The sequence below is a fragment of the Marmota marmota genome, unplaced genomic scaffold, assembly GCF_001458135.2.
Source record: "Marmota marmota marmota unplaced genomic scaffold, marMar, whole genome shotgun sequence".
Taxonomy (NCBI): domain Eukaryota; kingdom Metazoa; phylum Chordata; class Mammalia; order Rodentia; family Sciuridae; genus Marmota; species Marmota marmota.
The window spans coordinates 22940512-22962099 of NW_025999949.1; the positions used below are offsets into that span (position 1 = coordinate 22940512).

Consider the following 21588-nt stretch of genomic DNA (forward strand, 5'->3'; position numbering starts at 1 on the left):
TTTGGCTCTCAGACTGTCGGGAGGGCCCCTGAACCACTTGCAGAGCTGTTAAAAACAGAGATGCCCACTTTCTACTCCTGGGGACTCAGGCTCAGGAGATATGGGCAGAGTCCGAGCCCCTGCTTTTCAACAAGCTCAACAGGTGTAGGCCCCACTTTCTAAAATCCACCACTATACACCTTTACTAAACAGGGGTCTGGGAGGAGCTAAAAGAGCCCCAGGGGGATTAAATTTGCAAGTAAACGGGGAGAACAAAACAAGGTGATTTCCAGAACTTCATTCAACTTCTGCTTTCAGGCCTAAAAAGTGTTCTCCCACTCAGAGCTGGCTCTTTGACTATGTCCCCTGAGAGACTCCTTGAGAAGCCCACTAATCCTCCCTGCTGTATAAACAGGGAACTAGGTGGGCCATTTTCTAAAAGGGCTTCAGTGATTTGACTCCTGGGTACCAAGAATTGAGGAGCCACAAAACTTTCTAGAACATTTACTCTTTTTAGCCCATTAGTAATAGATAAAATTCCTTATTTCTATTGGAAATTTTGGACAAAGATTATAAATAATTTGTCAACTTTCTCAAGTTTTAAAAGACAAAGTCAGTCTGGATAATACAGTGGTACAAATTCAACTATATGTGCATAGGTGGAGAAAGAAAAGAATGGTATTTTCCTGGGCTACTGATCAATCATTCTGCTTGGTGAGCGTGTGCCCGGGGTTAAACCTGAAACAGAAGACAGGAACCTGTTCTTCCCTCAATTGGTCTTAGTACCAATTGCTTCTCCTGTGGCTCAGATTAAGAAAGAGGAGAAAATGAGTTCAGTTGAACTGAGAGGCAGCATGCCAGTCTCTAACATGATGCCCACCTAAAATATTGTCAAAGGTAGTTTTAATAATATATTTGCCCAGTTCCTGCTGAATGCAGAACCCATGTGATGTGACTATAGATGGGATTCACCAGGCACAAAGTTAAGTGGTCTGCTGTTCAACAGAGCTGGGCTCCAGGGGCAGAGGGACTGCTGTGTATTCTGGGCCTACCATTTATTAACGACATGATGTTGGGCAAGTGACTAATCTTTCCTGTGCCTCAGTTATTCCATACCTAGAATGGGAATAACAACAATAATGCTGACCTCCCAAGATTACTGTACTGTGTTGATGCACAGATGTGTTCTATGTTAAGAGGGCACTGGTAAGTGCTCCACAGATGTTAGTGTTTACTATCAAAAGGGCTTTGTGCTGGGCTAAGAAACAAGGAGGTCACCTTCAGGGTCAGGACGTGAGGTGACAAGTGCAAGATCCAGGGGCTGGAATTAGGGCGCGTGCCACAGTGACACAGGTACACATGGTCATCCATGGGACTCAAGGCTCAGCAGAATTTAGAAACACCTACTTTGGGTCCGTGATCCGCAAGATTTCTCTGCAGAGTCGACCAATAAACGTGACGGACTCGTCCACAGGGGGGAGCTTGGGTATGGGAATGTGAGTGGACTGGTACATGCTCTGCCAGTCCTGAATCTAGGGAACAAAATCACAAATATTCAGTACGGTTATCTGTTTCCCCGTAATTTTACAAAAATAAAATTGAACAGTGACAATGACTATGAAAAATGAACAGTGACAATGACTACTCTTTGGTTTAAAGAGGAAATTTTTAAAAATAGCTTCCCAGAAATGCTATAGATAACATTCATAAATAAGGAAATATATGTGAAAAAATGAAGCAACTAAGGAGAAGTGAGCAGGCCCGTGGGTTTTTGTTTTACGAGCTGATGTGCATCAGTATAATAGAAAGCCCTGAAATATTATAAGGTTGGAAGACACTTAATAACCTTTTGAGAATGTAATGTCAGTCCCTCACCTAAAAACCTGCAGTGTTCCTTACTGACTGCAGAAATCTCAGCCTGGCACTCAGGAAATTGGGGCTCTATCTTTGCCCAATTAAGAAAAAATGAGTAAAGAACTTCAATAGATACTTTCTCAAAGAAAATGGCCAGTAAGCACATGAAAAGGCACTCAAGGTCACCAGCCATTAGGAACCACAACTCAAAACCATAAGACCCACTCACAGGATGGTGAAGTGCTGCTGACAAGGAGGAGGGAAGGCGGACTCTCAGACTGCCCGGCACCGCTGCAGAGGCCTGGTGCTCCTCCCCCGGTTAAGCACAGAGACCAGGTACATACCCTGATCCAACCCACTGAGAGGTGCCCGTCTCCTGCACTCAGTCACGTGGGCTGAAAAGTTACAGCCACCAGCCCCGTTCTGTGGCCATGTAATCATGCTTGCCTTCTTGAGGCAGGAAGCTCGCCGAGGTAAGGTGCCATGTCAACTTCTCTGCCACCCTGAGGGCTCCTGAAGGTGCTCTCATGGTACGGAGACCATCGAGTGCTTATTGATTTTCAGTATCTATTTAAACAAACTTTCTTGTTGGCACCTCTTGAGATTTAGAGTGTGTATTTTAAACATAAGAAATACCTAGTAAAATCAAGAACTTTAAAATTGTTAAATACCTTTGTTCTTAGGAAGTTATTACACTCTTGTTCCACATTGTAATTTATAATACGAGAGACTTCTTCCTGCCAAATCTTCAGACCATAAATGTTGACATAGTCCTGTATGTATTCAAAAGAACGATGGAATCCATCCATGGTGGCTCCCAACTCTTTCAGCTTGGGCATCAGTTCACTTGGCTGTGTGAAAAAGAGAAAATGTGCAAAAAAAGCTCCAAAAAGTTACTGACTCCTCTGCTCCTTTGCCAATTTAGCTGAGAGTTGTGGCCACATTCCAAAAGATTATCATTACTAATACCTTCATTAGACTTTAATACACTGACTAAGGAGCCACAGTCACAGTTTAAGACATAGTATAAGCTTTGGAAAATTTCCGACTTCATCTTGGCCGAGTGGCAAGAGATGTCAGATATTTAGCAGAGAGTACATTTTATTCCTTTGGAAAGAAAGTTTCCTATAAAGGAATATAAACAATGAATGCTGGTGATTTCTCACATGTCATTTGGTGAACATATCTCATCTTAGAACCCTTAAAAATATTTTAAATTAAATTCATTGATTTGAAAAATATTCTATAAATTTTAGGCCTGTTTATTTTTCTCATGGGAAAAATTACTATATTTTCCAACAGATAAACAAAAATAAAAAGTTAGTTTTCATAGTTTCTATTGGCTTTAGGGCTAATAAATTCTTTTAATTATAAAAAGTAACTCTGAGACAGGCGTTGTGACATGAGCCTGTAATCCCAGATACTTGGGAGGCTAAGTTAGGAGGATTGCAAGTTCAAGGCCAGCCTGGGCAATATAGCAATACCCAGTCTCAAAAATGAATAAAAAGGGCTAGGGATGTAGCTCAGCAGTGGAATGCTTGCCTGGAATATGTGAGGCCCTGGGTTCACTCCCCAGTACCTTAAAAAATAAAAACGGCAACAAAAAAAACCTCTGAATTGTAAACATCAATTCTTAAACTTGGGGGTCAACCAGTGAAGGAAAGAAGCATTGGTTTTAAAAAGGATTTCCTGATAAAATGAATGGATTATACTAGGGGACCAAAGAGCCTATCAGTTGTTAGTCCCAAAGGTCACACTTAGCTGTAAGGACAGAGGAGGAAGGTCTTGTTACAAATCATCCAAGCTGTGAGCTGAGCGAGAACAGGACGGTTGCACTTTGGTCTTCTGGTACCTTGGCTCGAGGGTTGAATATCAGTCCTCTGTGAAGGGCGAAAGCAACCCGTTTAACCAGCTCCTTCCTTATTCCGTCTTCCAGCAACTGCTTCGGATCCACCTAAGTGCAAATCACAAGTTAGGAAAAGGCCAGTCCTGATGAAACACAGGGGAAAACCAATTCCCAGAAAGCAGCGCAGCATTTTCCTCCTTCTTCTCTAAATGATATAGATTTTGTCCCTTTCCTACCCCTATCTGACCTGGGGCAGCTTGGGCAGAATTTCTAAACCTTCACCTCTTAGGATGCCCTTCACCTCGGCCAGCTTCATGAGATAATTTACAACATGATATGTCAAAGTTGATGAGTGTGGAAAGTTTTAATTGCCTCACATTTCATCATTTCGTTAAATGTTAAGTGCCTTTTCTTATCAGAAGGAAAGGGCGGTGGAATGAAGGGCCTGGGCTGAATTCAGCTGCTTGTCTCTCCTCCAGATGTCATTTCGGGCCATCTGTCTCCAGGTGAGCAAACTCAAGTTTTGAGCTGCAGCACTGTAAATGGAATAATTCTTCTTCTTTCAATATTCTTAGGATGCCATTTATAATTAGAATGATAAAACAGGAAAGCAAATCTACTATCAAATTCTACACTTATTATTTTTTTTCTGTAATGAGAAAGCTATTGTAATTCCCTAAATAAATCTCCTGTCAGATCCACAGAACATCAATGGTTTTAGCCCATGCCCTGGAACACCTTGAGACTTGTTTCTTTTCCTTTTGATTTGTAAAGAATCATTATTTTTAAGGTCACCAAGAAAACTGACAGGTCCATCTGGTTTGGATTATATTTAAACTTCAAAGACGACAACTATAATGGAAGTTGCAGAAAACACAAAAGCCTGAGAAACACATGTGGGAACTAAAACTGGACTACGCCATCAGCAACCCCGAGTGTGCAGAGCTTCAGGGCAAGGGCCTGGGCTCTGCAGCAGATTGACTGTGAGGAAAGAAAGGAGTGCAGGAGAAACCTGCCGTTACACAGACTTCAGAGAGACAACAGTTTTTCCTTCAATGAGCACTTCTAAGCTACAGTGTATACAAACTTACCTGCGAATACTAAGACCATAAAGGGAGAGACTGAGACTAGGTCTGGGCACATGGGGGAGACACAGGAGTAGGGGTGGTTAAATAGATTTCTTGACTCATATGGTGATCAGAATGAGTAGTGTGAACCTCATAATAATCTATTAAACCATACAATTATTTCTGCAACTTAGCATCTGTATTTTATTTTATAATTAAAAATTATAAATATATACATAGTTGAGAAATAACAAAGCTTTCGAAGAAATGATCCCAGGAAGGGCAGACTTAGGGGCTGGGTGTAGCACAGTGGAAGTGTATGTACTTGCATGCATGAGGCCCTGACTTCAGTCCCTAGCACACACACACAAAACCAAGAAGAGATTTAGTGAAACAGTGGCTCTTCCACTCTTCCTGGATTTCCACTAATCAGCAGAAGTTTTCACAGCTAGGAAAGTCTCACACATGCAGCCCCTTCCTCACGTTTCCATCTCCTTCCTGTGTTAGGACAGTTAACAGCTTTCGTGGCTTCCTCCAGATCTTCGTCTATTCATTCATCCATAGAAATGTTCATCTACACACATATTTGATTTTACAAATCTAAATGGGACCACATGCATACATGTGTGTTTAAACATAAACATTCATTTATATACATACACCATAACATGTATGTTATCCTATATTTTCTATCTTGGAAACTATCCAGGGGCAAATTCTTTTTGAACAAAAGCAGAGCAATCTACAGTATGAATGTGTCATAACATTTAGCCATTCCCCTACCAATGGGTGTTTAGATTCTTTCTTTTTTCTTTTGTCTGCCTCTAACAATGACTACTCATGTATATTTCTGTATATCTTACTGGTTTGAAGTCTTTTTGAGCACAGTGATCCTATACTTCTGTAAGGTTTTGAAACACATCCTTAAGATGCTGAGGTTAAAGATCAGTGAGGGCCACAGAATTCCTTCCAACAGTCCTTAGCTATTGTTATTGGACTGGCAGAGTCTCCTAATTGGATGGGCTTGGTCAGTATGACATTCCTTCCAAAAGACTGTGGCAAAGATTTACATTTTATTAAGCAGTTTTTCTTTAATTATTGCTAATAATTAGGAGGTCTTATCACATTCTTCCTCTACCTGTCCCTATGCATTGCTAGGGCTCATCGTACTTATGGATTAGTTGGGAGTAAATAAACCAGCATGTGTATTCTCTGCACATCATCTTAATTAATTTGGCATCAGGCCTAAAGTCAGGTCGAGCAGAGTCTATTGAAATTTCAGGGGCATAATGACATTTTATTTATTTATTCTAAGTATTTTTCTAGAAAACATATACCTATGTTCCGTTTGTATTTTAGTAACGCAAATGTTTATGTGGCAATTCAACAGCTATCTAGTTTTAAAAAAAAGTTCCAATTCTTTTCATATCAGATAAATGGAAAAATAAAAGTACAATAAACTATGTGAAGGGGACATGGGGACATCATGAGTCATTGCAGGATTCAAATTAAAACATCAGTGAGATATCGATTTATACCCCTTGGGCAAAAGATTAGAAAGAGAATAACATCAAGTAATCGCCAAGATGTGGGTGGAGCCCAGGAAATAGTCATTTCAAAAGGCAGGCTAGGGGCATGCAGACAAAGTAAACACAGAGAGGCGGTGGGGTCCTGAGATGCCACTCCTAGGTATGTCCATTTCAGGGAAATTCCTGCACAGGCCTGGAGTGGGGACAGTGCTGAGATGTTCACTGTGATAGTGGTTATGATAATGGAAGAAGAGGTGTCTGTCTCTGGTGGGATAGTTCAGTAAAGTGGGGAATTCGATGTAGCTGTAAGCAACCAATTATCTGATCTGCAGCATCATAAATAAATTTAAAATGCAAAAACCAGTAAGAAAAGTTGGAAAAAGACTGAGAACACAATGATTTAGAGAAACCAGAAATACAAGTGGACATTCAATTGTGTGCCCCTAAATATGCAAGTACTCTCATTTTTAGTAAATTGCATAATTAGGAACATGTCTCAGACACAGAGTGGTTGCTATGAAGAATGGGAATGGGAGTGGGGTCCAGGAGAAGAAAGAAAAAATAAAAGAGAAGCTTGCATGTGTCAGCGGGGATAACGGTCTATGACCAGAGGGTAAAATTATCTTAGCTCTCCTCACCTGGGTGCAAAAATAGAAACACTAAAATAAAAGAGAGAAACAGTGAGGGGAAAAAAAATAAAAAGTAGAAAGCAATCATGCCTAAGAAAATTGAGCCATTTTGTTTTCTTTGCTATGACAAAAATTCAGGGAAACAGATTTTTCTTAGATTTACAAAACTCTTGTGTAAAACAGTTATTAATACTACATTTTCCCCTCCAGAACTAGAAGAAATTCTAAGATTATACATAAGATTGCCTTCATTATTATGAGCAATAAAGGTAATTTTTCTTCATCAACATGTGAGGTAAAACCAAAATTGGGATGAGAAATAGTAAGATGGTAACATCACTCCCTGTTCCACACATGATAATTACCAGAAAAATCCAAAGGACTAACCACAAGGGCACAAAGACCAGCATCGAGTCACTTACCTTGATGATGCCAACTAAAGTTGTTTTCATCATTAAGATACCTTCGGTAAAAATGGAAATAGCATGGGTGAGCTTGGCAACCTATAACAAAGAAAAAGAGGAATTATGAAGCAATTGGGATAAAAGACTTGCCATTTCTATGGAAGGATAAAATAACTGGCTAATAGTCCTGGAATAGGCAAAGCACAGGAAACGGATGTGTAGCTTTGTAAAGAACACCGGCATCCACATGCCCGGACAGAAGTAAGTATTTGTGGCATAAGTAAAGTCCATGTTGGACATGTTGGGGAAGAGAGTCAGAGACATCAATCTATTCTCCAACATTTCACAAAGAGCTTTCCCTTCTTTGGTCTTCAGTTTCTCACATCTAAAATTTAGGTATGACTATACTCAAAAGGTAAACACTGGCCATCACAAGAGTGTGAGAAAATGAATCAGAATCAGTCTAGTGGTCCCAGGTCATGGCGGTGACACAGGCCTGTGATAGTTCGTGGCTTTTAGTTTTAAATATGAAAAGGCAGAAGGCAGAGGGCAACGTGGCACCTCGTATCGTGGGCCGAGCTGAGCGTAGTCCCGCAGCTTGTCTTTGTCCAGGCGGGTAGGCACCTCGATGATGTCGTGGGTCTGAAGCTTTATGATCTTTAGAAGAGATGTAAACATGCTTTCTGGGATGATTTGCAAAACCTGTGAGGGCAGAGAAAGGGAGAAATACAATTGCACACCCTCGTTTTATTTTTCTTAGCTGTCAGATATTAGGATGACAGTAAGAAAAAGGGTTCTGTTGTGCACGAGCAGCAGTCTGTCTACAGGAGGCAACGCTGGAGAACTTAGCAGAGCTGCTTTCCTAATTGCTAGCAGCTGCAGCTCCCTCCTTCCAACATTAACTGCCCTCAGAATAAAAATAATCCTTCAGGATAGGAAAGACAGCAGAATACAACAGACATTAGTATGGTAGTATGTAAAAACATGGATGTGTAACCCATGTGATTCTGCAATCTGTATACAGGGAAAAATGGGAGTTCATAACCCACTTGAATCAAATGTATGAAATATGATATGTCAAGAGCTATGTAATGTTTTGAACAACTAATAAAAAAAATAATAATCCTTCAAAGTGCTGCAAAAAGATTTTTAAAAGACTGAGGTTCAGGGTTGGGGATGTGCCTCAGTGACAGCGCACTTGCCTGGCATGCACGAGGCCCTGGGTTCAATCCTCAGCACTGCAAGGAAAATAAAAACTGAAGTTCCAAGACATCAAGTACCATCGTTGTAGAGTATTCTGATAGTACGTGATAGATAAATTTTGATCCAGGCCTGTCTGGCTTCTTGTTGAACCATACGATATTCAAACTTTCAAGGACCCCAAGAAAGCTTGAATGAAGTTCAGATGAGGCTATGTTGGATCTAGATCTCTTTCACCAACCAATTGTGACTTTGAAGACACTACTACGATCTCTGTTCCTCCCTCTCTGCATCTATAAAATGGTAGTCAATACCATTAGCATTCAAAAAATAGATATAAAATTTCTTTGAAAGTAAAGTAAATTTCTTTGAAAGTAGAGTCTGCCTGTCTATAATAGCAGGAAGAATACATTTATTTGCAAGTATTACAAATTTCTGGAATCGAGTTTAAAACAAACAAACAAAAAAGGAACACAATATACATTTTATAGGGCCCAAGTATACTTCTCTATTTTAAACAGCAGTTAGCTAATCAGCTAATCAAAGCAAAATCACCTGTATGTACTTCTTACCTTTCTCACATAGGACACTAATTCACCAGAATAATACTGAGACACACTGAGAAGGTCAGGGCTATTTGCTTGATTGATACGAAGAAGAGGCAGGTCAAGGGCAGAGGCAAGCTGTTAGAAAAATAAGATAATTACTATTTCTGTTTTTTTAAAAAATCCTAGAAATCTTTTTCTCCAGAATATGTAACATAACAAAATACCTGGGCCTTACACAATGGAGGGCAACAACCACCAAACCTTGTCAATATCATGAATAGTTTCTGACAATATATTTTAAAAAAAAATTAGAGTCACCTATTAAGGTGATAGCTTTTCAAGTGTGGTTCCTGGATCACCAGCATCAGCATTACCTGGGAACATTTAGATGTGCAAATTGTGGGACCCCATCCCAGACTGACTTCAGAAGCTCCAGGGCTGGGGTCCTGTGATCTGTGTTGCAATAAGCCCTCCAGGTATTTCTGATGCATGCTCAAGTTTGAGAGCCACCATGCTAAAGGAGACAACTACTTCTCTGTGGAAATGAGACGTTCTAATTGGTGGACTACTGAATTCATCCAACCTGAGATGTCATCAAGTATGAGAAGTGTCATTATTTTATGTGCCACTCAGAAAGAACTAAAGTGTTGACAACTAAACTAGGATATGCCATCCATTATAAAACTCATTTAAAATTAGAGACATTAAAATATGAAAAAATTACAGCTTGGAATTGACATATCTGGTAACTGTCAGAAGACACTGAGCAAACTATTTGTTCATTTATTATGCTCTGAAATGATCTTGAGAGTAAGGGACATGATTGTGTTGATCATCACTATTCCTTCACCTTTAGAGTATAGACTAGTTTGTAGTAGAGGTTCAATAAAAATTCTTCTAATGAATAAATAAAAGGACTTAATTTACATCTAATGAATAAAGACCCAAGGAGTCACATTTTTAGTACACTAATAAAACTTAAAAATATTTATTTATTTAAAAACAAGATTCTGTAACATATTCCAACTTATTTAATCGAACTTCAAATATTTCTGGAATCTTTAGAAACTATGTTCTTGGAAGAACTGCTAATAATTTCCAGTGTACAAAAATGCTGAAATGATCCAACTTCCTGAAAAGATGAAACCTTTTGGACTGATCAATGAGTGAGGCAAGGTGAAGGCCAACTCCTTCATGGTGTAACTAAGAATGTGACCACGTGGTCCTTTGCCTACCTTCAGGAATGTGGCTCTGAGTTTAGTGACCATGGACGGGCTTACTCTTATGCTTTCTTGCATGATGGATGTGAAACTGTAAAAGAAATACATTTCTAAGAAGATGTTCCAGTGGACTTCATCAGGGGCAAATGTCAGTCTGTTCATGTTACCTGTCAATTAACTGCCAAGCAAAAGAAAGGTCCCCGACGATCTGCATTGTGATCAGGACCTCCTCTTTAATGTTAATGGTCCTGATCATTTGATGGAGGAACTTTCGAGTATCAGCGAGGAACTGACACACTTGCAAATTTGATTCCAACTGATGAAATTCCTGAACCTGTTACATAAGTACATTTAGTTTAAAAGTTCTGGCCTTTAAAGTACTCATTTTCCCTGAAAACACTTCATACAAGGCACATTATTAATAATTTCTTGATAAACTTTTTATTCCAAATTATAATTTCAGAAATACATAGCTAAATCATAAAAAGCTGTATAACTTTCCAGGATTAGAAAATGCCCCATCCAGTTTGATCCTGTATGTACAGGACATAATAAGTCAATGCTCTCATTTTCCATTTTACTATAAATAAAGATATATTGGAAAATGCTCTTAATTCTTTATCTGACTATCACTGCCTAAGAAAGATAATAAGCTACATCACAACCAATGTGTTGGTGCTTATACATTATTTTCTTTTAGTATACTCTCTAAAACAAAATAATGATGCCATAATGTCCTAAAAATTTCATGTATATAACTCAAGAGGTATGGATTATATGCCAAACTAAATAGGCTAAACACAGAAGGCATTAGAGATTTACAAAGTTGTTTCTAGTGTACCGTAGACTGAATAGCCTCCCAACAAGCGTAATAGAAATAGTACAAGCATGCAATTGTTTTGGAATAAGAAACTCTGGTATGCTAACTATGGAGTATTATACTGTGTTGCCATCCTAAAAAACCTCAAAGAAATAAGAAAAAGCCTGAAGAAAGTCTGCCAAATGAAATAGTATTAATTATATCTCTACATACCAAATTGGACAGTGTTACAGATAATGAGTCTAGATGAGGTTTAAATAATAGTCTATGCTTGTATGTTCTGATGCTATTATTTTGCATTTCAAACCTAGTTAAATATACAATTAAACATTTAAGAGTGGTGAGGTAGAATCAGTGTTTTGGGTATAATCATTTTTGAATCATTAAAACACTATTTTTTTTTCCAGAAAAGAACATACACCACTTATAAGCATATGATCACTACATAATTATTTTCATTTTTGCTTATTTATTTCTAAGTTTGCCCTAGGTACACAATTTTTTACAAACCTAAAACATTGCATATATGTACAGTTTTGTTTTTGCTTTCACTTCTTCATCACATTTTTCCCAACATCTCTAAATCACTTTCATCATTATTTTTCTAAAACTATAGGTTTTCTGGAGTTGAATATCTTGACCCCTGCTATTTTTCTAGGCATGCTGGTCACTGAATTTATTCCCCCATTTTAGGACACTGCATGTAACAGTACAGGGAACATATTAACTCATATTGCTTTTGCTGCTGATGAAATCTTCTCTTAGATATATGTTTATGAGCAAGCTGTTGTATAGATCATAGGCAAGATTTCTGATCCAAGAATGAGAATTTGAAGACTTTTCTTACCTCCTCCAAAGCTTGTATTAGCTGCACAGTTTTTCTGCCTGCAGCAGTGGAATCATCATAATTTAAAGACAATATTTGTTTTGAGATTTCTCTGAACCAAGCTTGAAGATTTTCTATTGATACAGAAATAAGAAAGACTACTGAAACCCAGAATTCCTGTAGCTGTGGCTTTGAACTTAATTAAATTAGTTTATGAGTCTAGTTCTTTATATAGAGAGTTTTTACTATATGCCAAATATTGCTTCCAGGAGTCTCTGAACGACAAAAATACCTGGAGTGTGTGTCCTCATAGAATAAACATTAATAGCTTAGTCTAAAAAGCTTGGCAAAAGGGATTAAAGGCCCACATACATGTTATAAAACAACACGTGCCAAGGGGGCAGTAGTGGCAGAGGAGAGTTGGGAGGGAACTCCCCAGTGACAGAGGTACTGGGGAGTTTTCTAGAGAAGTGAGAGAGGGTAAAGATCTGGACAGTCAGAGAAATGAAGAAGGGTTTTCTATCTAAATGAGGGGCAAGTATGAGCCGACTCCCAGGCTGGAATGATGTTGGCATGTCTTAGAGGGCAAAGAGGAGACCAATATGTCAGAAGCCTGAGGTCTGAGTGGGAATTCTGAGCAGCTGAGGGGTGCCATCTGCTTTCACAAACCAATAGGTAGTTCACACAGCATGAAAGGGAAGGGCTTTAACAGGCTCTGAGCACCCTGGTGTGTGAGGCAGAATTCTAGCTTGGTCTCATTTAATCTTCACAACAATGGAGGTTGGCACTGCGGACCATTTCTCAGATGAGGAGGCTGATGCTCAGAATGAAGAATCACATTCGCGGTCACACAGCTACTAAATGGGAGAGTCAGCACCAAGTTGATTCCCTACACTTTTGTGTTTATTAAAGGAGTGGTCGAACTTTATTCAGACTTAATTACTTATAATGTAACTTATTTCAGAAATTGGCACAAGAAATCTGTATTTCAAAGTTTTTTTTTATTTTAAAGAACTGATGAGGCACAGCTCTGGTGTAGGGGAAAGAGCACAGATTTGAAGTCTGAGGCCATGAGCCAGATCAAGGCCCTGGATCTTTGTTACCTTTGGCAAATGACTACGTTTTTAAAGCTTTGGTTCCTTATACATAGAACAAGGCTAAAGGTGTTTATCCCACAGGGTAAAAATCAAATGACAAAGATTCCTAGGCCAAAATAAATTGCATAGCCAGAAAAAAAAAAAGCATAAAATGATCATGTAAATGACCTCTGAAACAATCTGGTATTCAGAAAAACCAAATGGGGACTGTAACAGAGATTAATGAGCCTGATTCTAGTCAACTAATTTGGTCAGATTGTTATAGGTGGTTCTTGTTTTTCAGTCAAAATATGTTGACTTGCAAAACATGTTGCCAATTACATCACATCACTGTAAACTCACTTTCTACAATAGGAATAATAATATGCTTTGGAAATATATTTTAGAGCAACCAACTAGCATAAAATAAATCAACAAAAGCCAAAATACAATAATCACAAGTCCCTATTGATTAAAGATAGCAAAGTCATTTATTTTTTAATAAAAAACTATACTATTAAGTAATTGTACTACATAATTAACTTCATCCAAAATGAATCTGATAACACCAACATTAAGTAGTAAAATAGCTTAATTTGTCACTTCAGAATTCAAATGGTCTTCTGGGGGCAATTTGAAAAGTTCTTATAAATAAAAATCTGAAGCAACATCACAAATTTTCCTACAGAAAGAATTTCCTAAAAGAAGTAGGATCAAAATCATTTTAGTTAAAACTTGAGATGTTTCCTTTCAAAAATAAGTCAGCAGCTGAGGATGTAGCTCAGTGGCATGAGCAAAGCCCTGAGTTCAATCCCAGGTACTACAAAAAACCAATGCATACACAAATGGAAAAAAAAAACAAAACCCAACCAGTCTGCGGGCCCTCTTTTGTGCCACTAGATGCCAGATGCACTGTGGACAAGAACCAAGCAAGATTAGAAGACAAGAATCTGAGACATGATCTGTGTGGGTAGTTACTAATATTCTTAGGTGATCTACCCTTCTGAGATTATAAGAGCTATGTAATCTTCCCCCAAATGCACATTAACTGATATGTGAGACTTGTGGACCAGGGAGTCGGGAGCACCTTGACTCTCTAACCCCTATCTATGAATCAGAGTGAAAAGAACCCCTAGGTTAGCCTAATCTCATATTTCAAAGATAAGATATGAAACCTGACATCCAGATGGACATGAACACAGCCCACGGGAGCAGGCCAGAGGAGCCCAAATTAAACCCCTTTATTCCCAAAGCTAAAAGAGAACGATGTCGTGGCAGACAATGACAAAAACAGAAGGACCTTCTGCTTGGCCAATTCCTAAGGTTTCAAATAATCTGTAGACACATGCTGGACACATCCAACAACCCCTCTTAAGCAATTACCATTTTTCTCCACTCTGGTTAGGGGTTTCACTCCTGAGAAGACATCAGCAAGTTCGGTCATCCGCTCTGAGCCCTCTTTCTTATAATACTCCCATTTGGCTTGTTTTTCTGAAAGCATTTGCTTGAACATCTGTTGACGAGACAGAGAAGATTAATTTCCTTAAGAGAAAATCCAGATCAGGCAGTTTACGAAGGGACTTGATTTATTATAAAAAAGGTACACCCCAAAGTAATATAGATCTTGATGCCTCCTCTCAAGCATTAGTATGCTATAGAAATTGAGGGTTGAAGTTAGGCCACCTCTAAGGCTGTGATCCTCAGACCAACTGCACATGAGCACAACTTGGAGGGCTTGAATGTTTTCAAATTCCTGGCTTAAGCCCTAAAGATTCAACTCAGGGTCTTGGGTAGGCCCAAGAATAATCAACATTTTAATGTGAAATTATATCTGTGGTCATTGTTCTATGGTCCTTTCTAGACAACAGTTGCTGTCATTCCAATGTAATTAGGGAAAATTTGAGTATTAAAACTTGCTGGATGATGAAGTAATGAACTAAATTACCCACAGAGGTTCTTTCTTATTATATTAAGCAAAAATTCTGTTTATTAATTCATTTGTGCCTAAAACTTAAAACCTGTGAAGACTTAGGAAGAGGAGAAAATGGTGTAACTCAGGATTCTGCCCTGGAAGAAACTTATTTTTCATTAAATGATATGCTGTCTCAGAGAGAGGTACAGGATTTCTTTCACTGGGCTCTTCTTACAAGGTAAATATGCATGAATGCTCATTTTCCTCTTAATAAATTCTTCATTCCTATGCATTATAATCAAATTGAATAGATGAACAATGGAGGGAGAGTCCATCTTCAGAAGAGGTAATCCAGGCTGGATGGGATGTTGTGGGGTCTGTGGAGGAGGAATCTTAATGACCCAGCAGGTTGATTTGTCAGATGAAAACAAGAGCCTACTCTGTCTTCCTGGGTACTGGGCTCAATCAACGCCATTTCACAGCAGTACAGCAGCAACCCAAGGTCACCAGAGGTCTTCCTGATAGACCAAATGGCTTCAGGCCCTTCAAACACTTACTGAACTCACAGGTTTCTTATCTTCTAAGATAGAATTTGGGATGGCAGATGGTCCTTGAGTTGGGAAATACACTGTCATATAAAGATTAGAAGAAACACAGGTCCAATCACTGTGTTTACAGAAGAATCAAAGACAGACTCTACAACAACTTGAGGTGGGAGGTAGGAGAGAGGAAATAAAAGAATGAAGTTGAAATGTCACAAATTCAAAGACAACATTTCCTTGCTCAATTTGTGTTGGGTGAGACTTGTGGACCAGGGAGTCTTTCTTATCTACCAGAGTTTTCTCTTCTTAAAGTCCTTTCACAATGAGCCCCTTAGGCTGTTTTCTCTTTCTTTTCTACCAGAGCAGACAGAAGGAAGTAGCCCATATTATCAGCAGAATCCAGAGAACAAACTTAGGTTCAGAAGTCCAGGCTTGGTCAGTCAAGTGGCCCACACTTGTTCTGATTTGCACAACTGCGCTGAACCAAACAGATGTGGGTCGCTGGTGCCATGGTCAATGATCTTAACAGGCCCAAGGGCATTCTCCTTGAGGGAAACCTTGCTGCCTCTGAAAGGTCAGCGGTGTGTTTGACCATGCCTGGTTACTGTTCTGGACCTTTCCTGGTTCCTTATCAAGGTTTATTCTATCTTTCTTCCATACTATACTAAGAGCACCTAGATAGAAACGGCATGCCTTGTTCATTTTTAAATTCTTGGCAGCTCCCTGGAAACAGAAGGTATTCAATAATTTTATTTGCTTTTAGAGATAAAACACTGAAATTATTAAGTAGATCAAAAAGGGATAGCATTTTTCTGATCTTATAAAATTATATGCAGGTAAAAATTACTGGAAACATCTAGCACATGCTAAATGTTAATAATCAGCATCTACTTCTTCAGAACGATTTAGTAGGGGAATATAGCATTCTTCCATGCCTAGAAGACAAAGAAGCATCTACTGTACCACTGACCAGACCAAGGCAAGGTGAGGACTAGTTTTGAAGCGCACCTGATTCAAACCCCCAGGTTAGTGTTTTAGAACCTGGGCACTTCCAGGTATCCTCCCTTTTATCATGCCCATACAGATTTCTTTAGGGGTAAGACTAACTATAGAATTTCCCTTAGCAACCTCAAAAAATTCCTTAAAGTTCTTATAAGTTCCTTGTTAAATGTAAATTCCCCACCTTTTCCAATAGGTCCTCGTGGCTCTTAGAATAAAGACAAATCCCACCAGGTCCCACACGGGCTGGCTCCTGCCCACCTCTCAGCCTCCTTTTGCATCACTTGTCTGTTATTCTCTCTCCTGCAGTGCAGTGGTCTTTCAGGCTTGAACGGGCCATGCTCTCCCCTAGCCGAGAGGACTCAGACACAGAGATGCACTGCTGAGCTACAGGGATATGTTCTCAGATGTGCCTAGTGATGCCATTTCCTGACTGTGAGAACATCACAGGGTGCACTGGCAAAACCTTAGATGGCTGCAATGTCACGAGGTGATAAAATCTTATGGAACCGCCATGGTATATGTGGCCCACTGGTGACAGAAATGGTGTTATGTGGTGCACGGCTCTCTGCTTTTCTGTCCCTAAAATGTTCTCCAACATGTTCCCTACTTATTTAGCTAACTCTGACAGATCTTTCTCTAGGGTTCTTCAGAAGCTCTTTTCTGTTCTCAGGGAGTCTCACAGGCCGGGATCCTTTGTTTTAGGTACTCAGAGAATTGTGTTCCTTTCCTTCAGAGCACAAATCTCAGTTTGTATATTTTCATGAGTGTGATTTCTCTGATTAGTGTCTGAATTCTTCATTAGACTGTAATGTCCACAATCCTGTGCATTTTTCACAACTCAACAACAGTAGGCTGTAGCTTGAATCAGTGACACAATAATTAATCCCTAATCTTTTCTTAAAGATATTTTTAAACATAAAAACACCTAAGACTGTGATGATTATTCATTCAATATTTTTACCTCTTTGAGTATAAACTCAAATTGCGCAGTATCCAATAGCAACTGGAAGAGGATCTTGGGATTGTACCTAGAGTCTGTTAGAATCTGGTCCTTGATTTGACGAAGGCGTTTGTTGTTTGGGTCACAGGCTAGAAACAGGAAAAAAAGAAGTATCTACTTATTAAATATGTAGAAAATACCTATGAAATAAAATAAATTCTTAAGTACTTTCCTTCATTTTAAGCATTTAAAAAGTATTAAGGACAATGCTTATCAATAGAAGGTGGTGAAAAAGATTGCTGTAGAGTACAAATAAACAGTTAAGTAACAGTTGAATCTGACAGAGAATGCCATTCCCTGAATAAAGAAAAGCAAGTTATAAAACAATTTCCAAAGTTAATAAGAATTTTGGGGTTGGCTTATATTAACTACTTAATATGAATGGGCAGAGCCTTCTGGTACCACTTTATAGGAAGGTGGGCTCCTTAAGTCCTATCTGTTTAGAGATGATTTTGGTTTAGGCACCAATACATGCCATTCAGTTGTGGACAGGCATGCCCAATACTTGCATGTTTGCAAGGCGGGCTCTTGGCTGGCAGCTGAAAACTTGGATTTTGGTAAGAGTTCTCACCACTTCATGTACTGGTAAGAATGGCTCACTAGACCTTAACTGTTTGCACAATGTGATGCACGCTGAACATCTGCTTTCCTTCTGGAAGCCTGTGCTGGGCAGAGGCTACCTCCATGTTCAGCTCCCAGTAAACAACCTGGGAAGCCGAGTCTCATATTGCCTGGCTGGCAACATCTCCCACTTATTGTCAGAATTGTTGCTGGGGAATTCAGCAGGTCCTTAGCGGCTTCACTGGGAGACGACCCTTGGAAGCTTGTGCCTGGGTTCTCCTGGCCTTTACCCATGTGCCTTTTTCCTTTGCCATTTTGCTTTCAGTCCTGTTGCAAGGATTAAATGGCAGCTGATAGTACTACCATATGCTGAGTCCTCTTAATGAATCATTGAGCCTGGGGGTGGGCTTGGGGACTATCTGACAAAAGACAGAAGCAGGATTACCCACACGGACATGGCACATGGCTTCTCCAAACAGGAAGAACAGATCTTGGCCATCCTGCTTCTTATAAAAGGCCAGAGGGCGCAACAGACACTTGATCCTTTCTGGACTATCTACTACCTAGCACACAGACCCTAAGGCAACTATGCCAAGGTCATAATATCAGGCAGGTATCTGACCCATGGAAAAAACAGCAGATGTTCCAATTCACAGTCAGCCTATCAGTTGTCAAAAAACAGTTAAAGAAAATAAACAAGTCAAAAGAAAAGAAAAGAATAAAAGTGCCGATTTTGCTGAGATCGTTTTATAGGGGCGATTAGTTAAGAAAGAATAAGAAAGTAAGACAAAGCAAAGATACTCATAAACTAAAGCTATCTAGACTGCAAATAAAGTCAAAATAAAAACTTGACGATAATAGGCATTGCCAAAAAGTTTACAATTGAATAGGGCACAAGATTCATGTCAGTTGCTCTAGAATTTCCCATGCATGCTCCTGCTTGCTTAGCGCCCCCATCCCCAACCCAACCATTAGCCCAAGATGTCTGGCAGGTACAGCAGGACCATGTTGTGATCATGCCACGGGAAGTTTCTGGTGTCTCAGTTATGGTGAAGTCTATGGATGCCCATTTTATATATTGATTTTTAAGTTACTCCATCAGGATGAGTTTTTGTGAAAAACTACAGAGTTCTGATTTCTCATGCATTCTTCAGAACTCCCTGGGAAGAAATGTACTGGAGCTGGTGAACCCTAATTACACAAAAAGCAACTGTTCAGCTTCATATTTGCCTAACTAAAAAACAAAACCAAAAGAATTTTGGATTTCTACTTTTCTTAATTAAAATGCAGGATTTCTATTTCTCTTAATTCTAAAGTAGAAACCTTTTGATAATGATTTACTTTCATTTTTGGATAGGGGATAGAAGTATCCAGGTGATAAGCAAATATACTGTATATCTCCATGTGCATTAGCATTTAGTTCCTTAGTATAAACCAGGGCTGGTTCCAGTCTTCCCATGGCTGGATCATCTCTTTCCCATCTGACCCTCAACAAATTAGGTCCAGAGAACTGCAGAAACTGGTCCTAGAACTACGGTGACCTCAGGGTCAGGATTCTTCAGCTGGTCTACTTTGCTTATCCAATGTTGCTCACAGGGTGTTCCTCGCCAGCTGCAAGGCACTGTGGGAGCAGCCCAAGTCTGGGGGAAATGCCTCCAGAGGGCTAACAGTGGACAACAGGCGAACCCGCCTGCCTTCTATACACTGTGACAGAAACACCATAGAAGCTAAATAAGCAGTTACTTCCCCCATATCTGACTCAGCCAGATAGGCAAATCATTTGTTTCTGGTAAATCACATCCTTGTGCAATCAGGTCAGACACTGCCAGGCACAAAAATGGAAAAGAGATGTGGCTGAAGATAAAAGCCCAGACCCCTGGAAGGCTGGTGTTGCCCCTGGCATGGCTGCAGATCCAAGAGGCAACTGGCTTCCAGAACGTAGGCGTGACTTTCCTACAGTCACACAGAAGATGAAAATGAGGCTGAGTCATTAGAAAACCACAGCTGGTTTTATGATAGGGTAAAGTGAGGCTTGAGTTGTTTATATGCTTATAAATGGTAGACTTCTGGTGGAGGGGAGGGTAAGCTGAGTCACTCTACCAAAATTCTGAAAGTAAATGAGTTTTTATGTAAATGAGAAACCCAGCTAATTAAAAACGGATCAATTAGATGATTAAGATCTTCAGTCAGAGGATTCATACTGTGGGTAAACTGTAACTGGATCTAGGCCAATATCGAAAATGATGCAAAAACCTGGAAAGCAGTTGTCAGGAAGGTTTATGAAGCTGGAGAGAAGGCTGCAGAGAAATCCAATGACTTTCAGAGATGAAGGATGAGGAAGTTCAATTGCTGTTTCCACTGCTGACCACTCCCAGGAAGTGGAACAGATGGGAAACACACTGTGAAGAGCTTCTTGACTGGAAGGTAGTTAGGCTGGGGCTACCATGCTACTAAGGGAGGCTGAAGAATAATCTGGTGTGGACAGTTTTTTAGCAACACAGTCTCATCTGAAAAAAAACAATGAACTGTTGAAAGTAGTAGCTGTGTCAGGGCAGGCCCTCCAGAAAAGCTGGTTGAATGAAAAACAAAAAGCAGAGGGCTTTCGAGGGCTGCTGAATGACACAGCTCTTTGGGGCTGGAATATGCAGACCTGGACGAGTGAATTCATTTATGTTGAAGAAGCATTTTCTAAGCATAAAGAACTGTGCCACCTCTGAACAAGCTCAGAGGTGTTAGTCTAACTTACTTATCTTTCTACCACTAAAGCAGAAGTTTTAAAGTCAGGGCTCACGGTCTGTTGGGGGCACTCCACAAATTTGTGAAATTCCTGAACTTGGTAACCAAACTCTGTGTGGATAGAGGGTCTCAAAGGGGACAATGGCCCAGAAAAGGCTGAGTCCCGTTTTACCTTATATAACCACTGTGGTTTAGCCAGGTCCTCAGCTAAGAGGGCCCATATATTTTTCTGTCCTTCCAAAATCATACCATTGATTCCACCATTTCTGCAATCTAGAATTTCTTTTGCCTTTTATTTCAAAATCTTATCAAGGGCTGGCCAGCTCCTGCCTCCTGTGGACAGAGCCTTTCCTGACCTCCTCTGCTCCCTTACCCCAAGCAGTCCCTACTCTGGACTCAAGCCATACCCACTGTCTCACAAACTGGCTCTTATTTACTGCCGGGGACCTTGTGTCACTTTCCTTTGGCTGCTCTAACAAATTACCATGAATTTTGTAGATTAAAACAACCCAAATGTATTCTTTTACATTTCAGAGTTGAGAAATCTAAAACAGGGCCCACTGGGCTAAAATCAAGACATCAGTAGGGCTAGGCTCCTCTGGAAGAACTGGAGAAAACCAATCTTCTTGTAGTTTTCAGACTCTAAAGGCTTCCTGCAGGGCTGGGGATGTGGCTCAAGCAGTAGCGCGCTCGCCTAGCATGCGTGCGGCCCGGGTTTGATCCTCAGCACCACATACAAACAAAAATGTTGTGTCTGCTGACAACTAAGAAATAAATATTAAAATTCTCTCTCTCTCTCACTCTCTCTTAAAAAAAAAAAAAAAAAAAAAAAAAAAA

General features: G+C 39.7%; 1 protein-coding gene across 1 annotated transcript in view; it reads right to left on the minus strand.

The window, feature by feature from the left end:
• Window positions 1-21588, minus strand: part of Washc5 (WASH complex subunit 5) — a 48847-nt gene that overhangs the window by 14170 nt on the left and 13089 nt on the right. Inside the window, exons 9-19 of the mRNA XM_015486463.2 lie at window positions 17416-17543; window positions 14382-14511; window positions 11944-12056; window positions 10444-10610; window positions 10292-10367; window positions 9081-9191; window positions 7870-8010; window positions 7327-7407; window positions 3686-3787; window positions 2505-2684; window positions 1387-1511 (exon numbers count right to left, since the gene is read on the minus strand). Coding sequence (XP_015341949.1) covers window positions 1387-1511; window positions 2505-2684; window positions 3686-3787; window positions 7327-7407; window positions 7870-8010; window positions 9081-9191; window positions 10292-10367; window positions 10444-10610; window positions 11944-12056; window positions 14382-14511; window positions 17416-17543 — 1354 coding nt within the window. The remainder of the gene's footprint in view (window positions 1-1386; window positions 1512-2504; window positions 2685-3685; window positions 3788-7326; window positions 7408-7869; window positions 8011-9080; window positions 9192-10291; window positions 10368-10443; window positions 10611-11943; window positions 12057-14381; window positions 14512-17415; window positions 17544-21588) is intronic.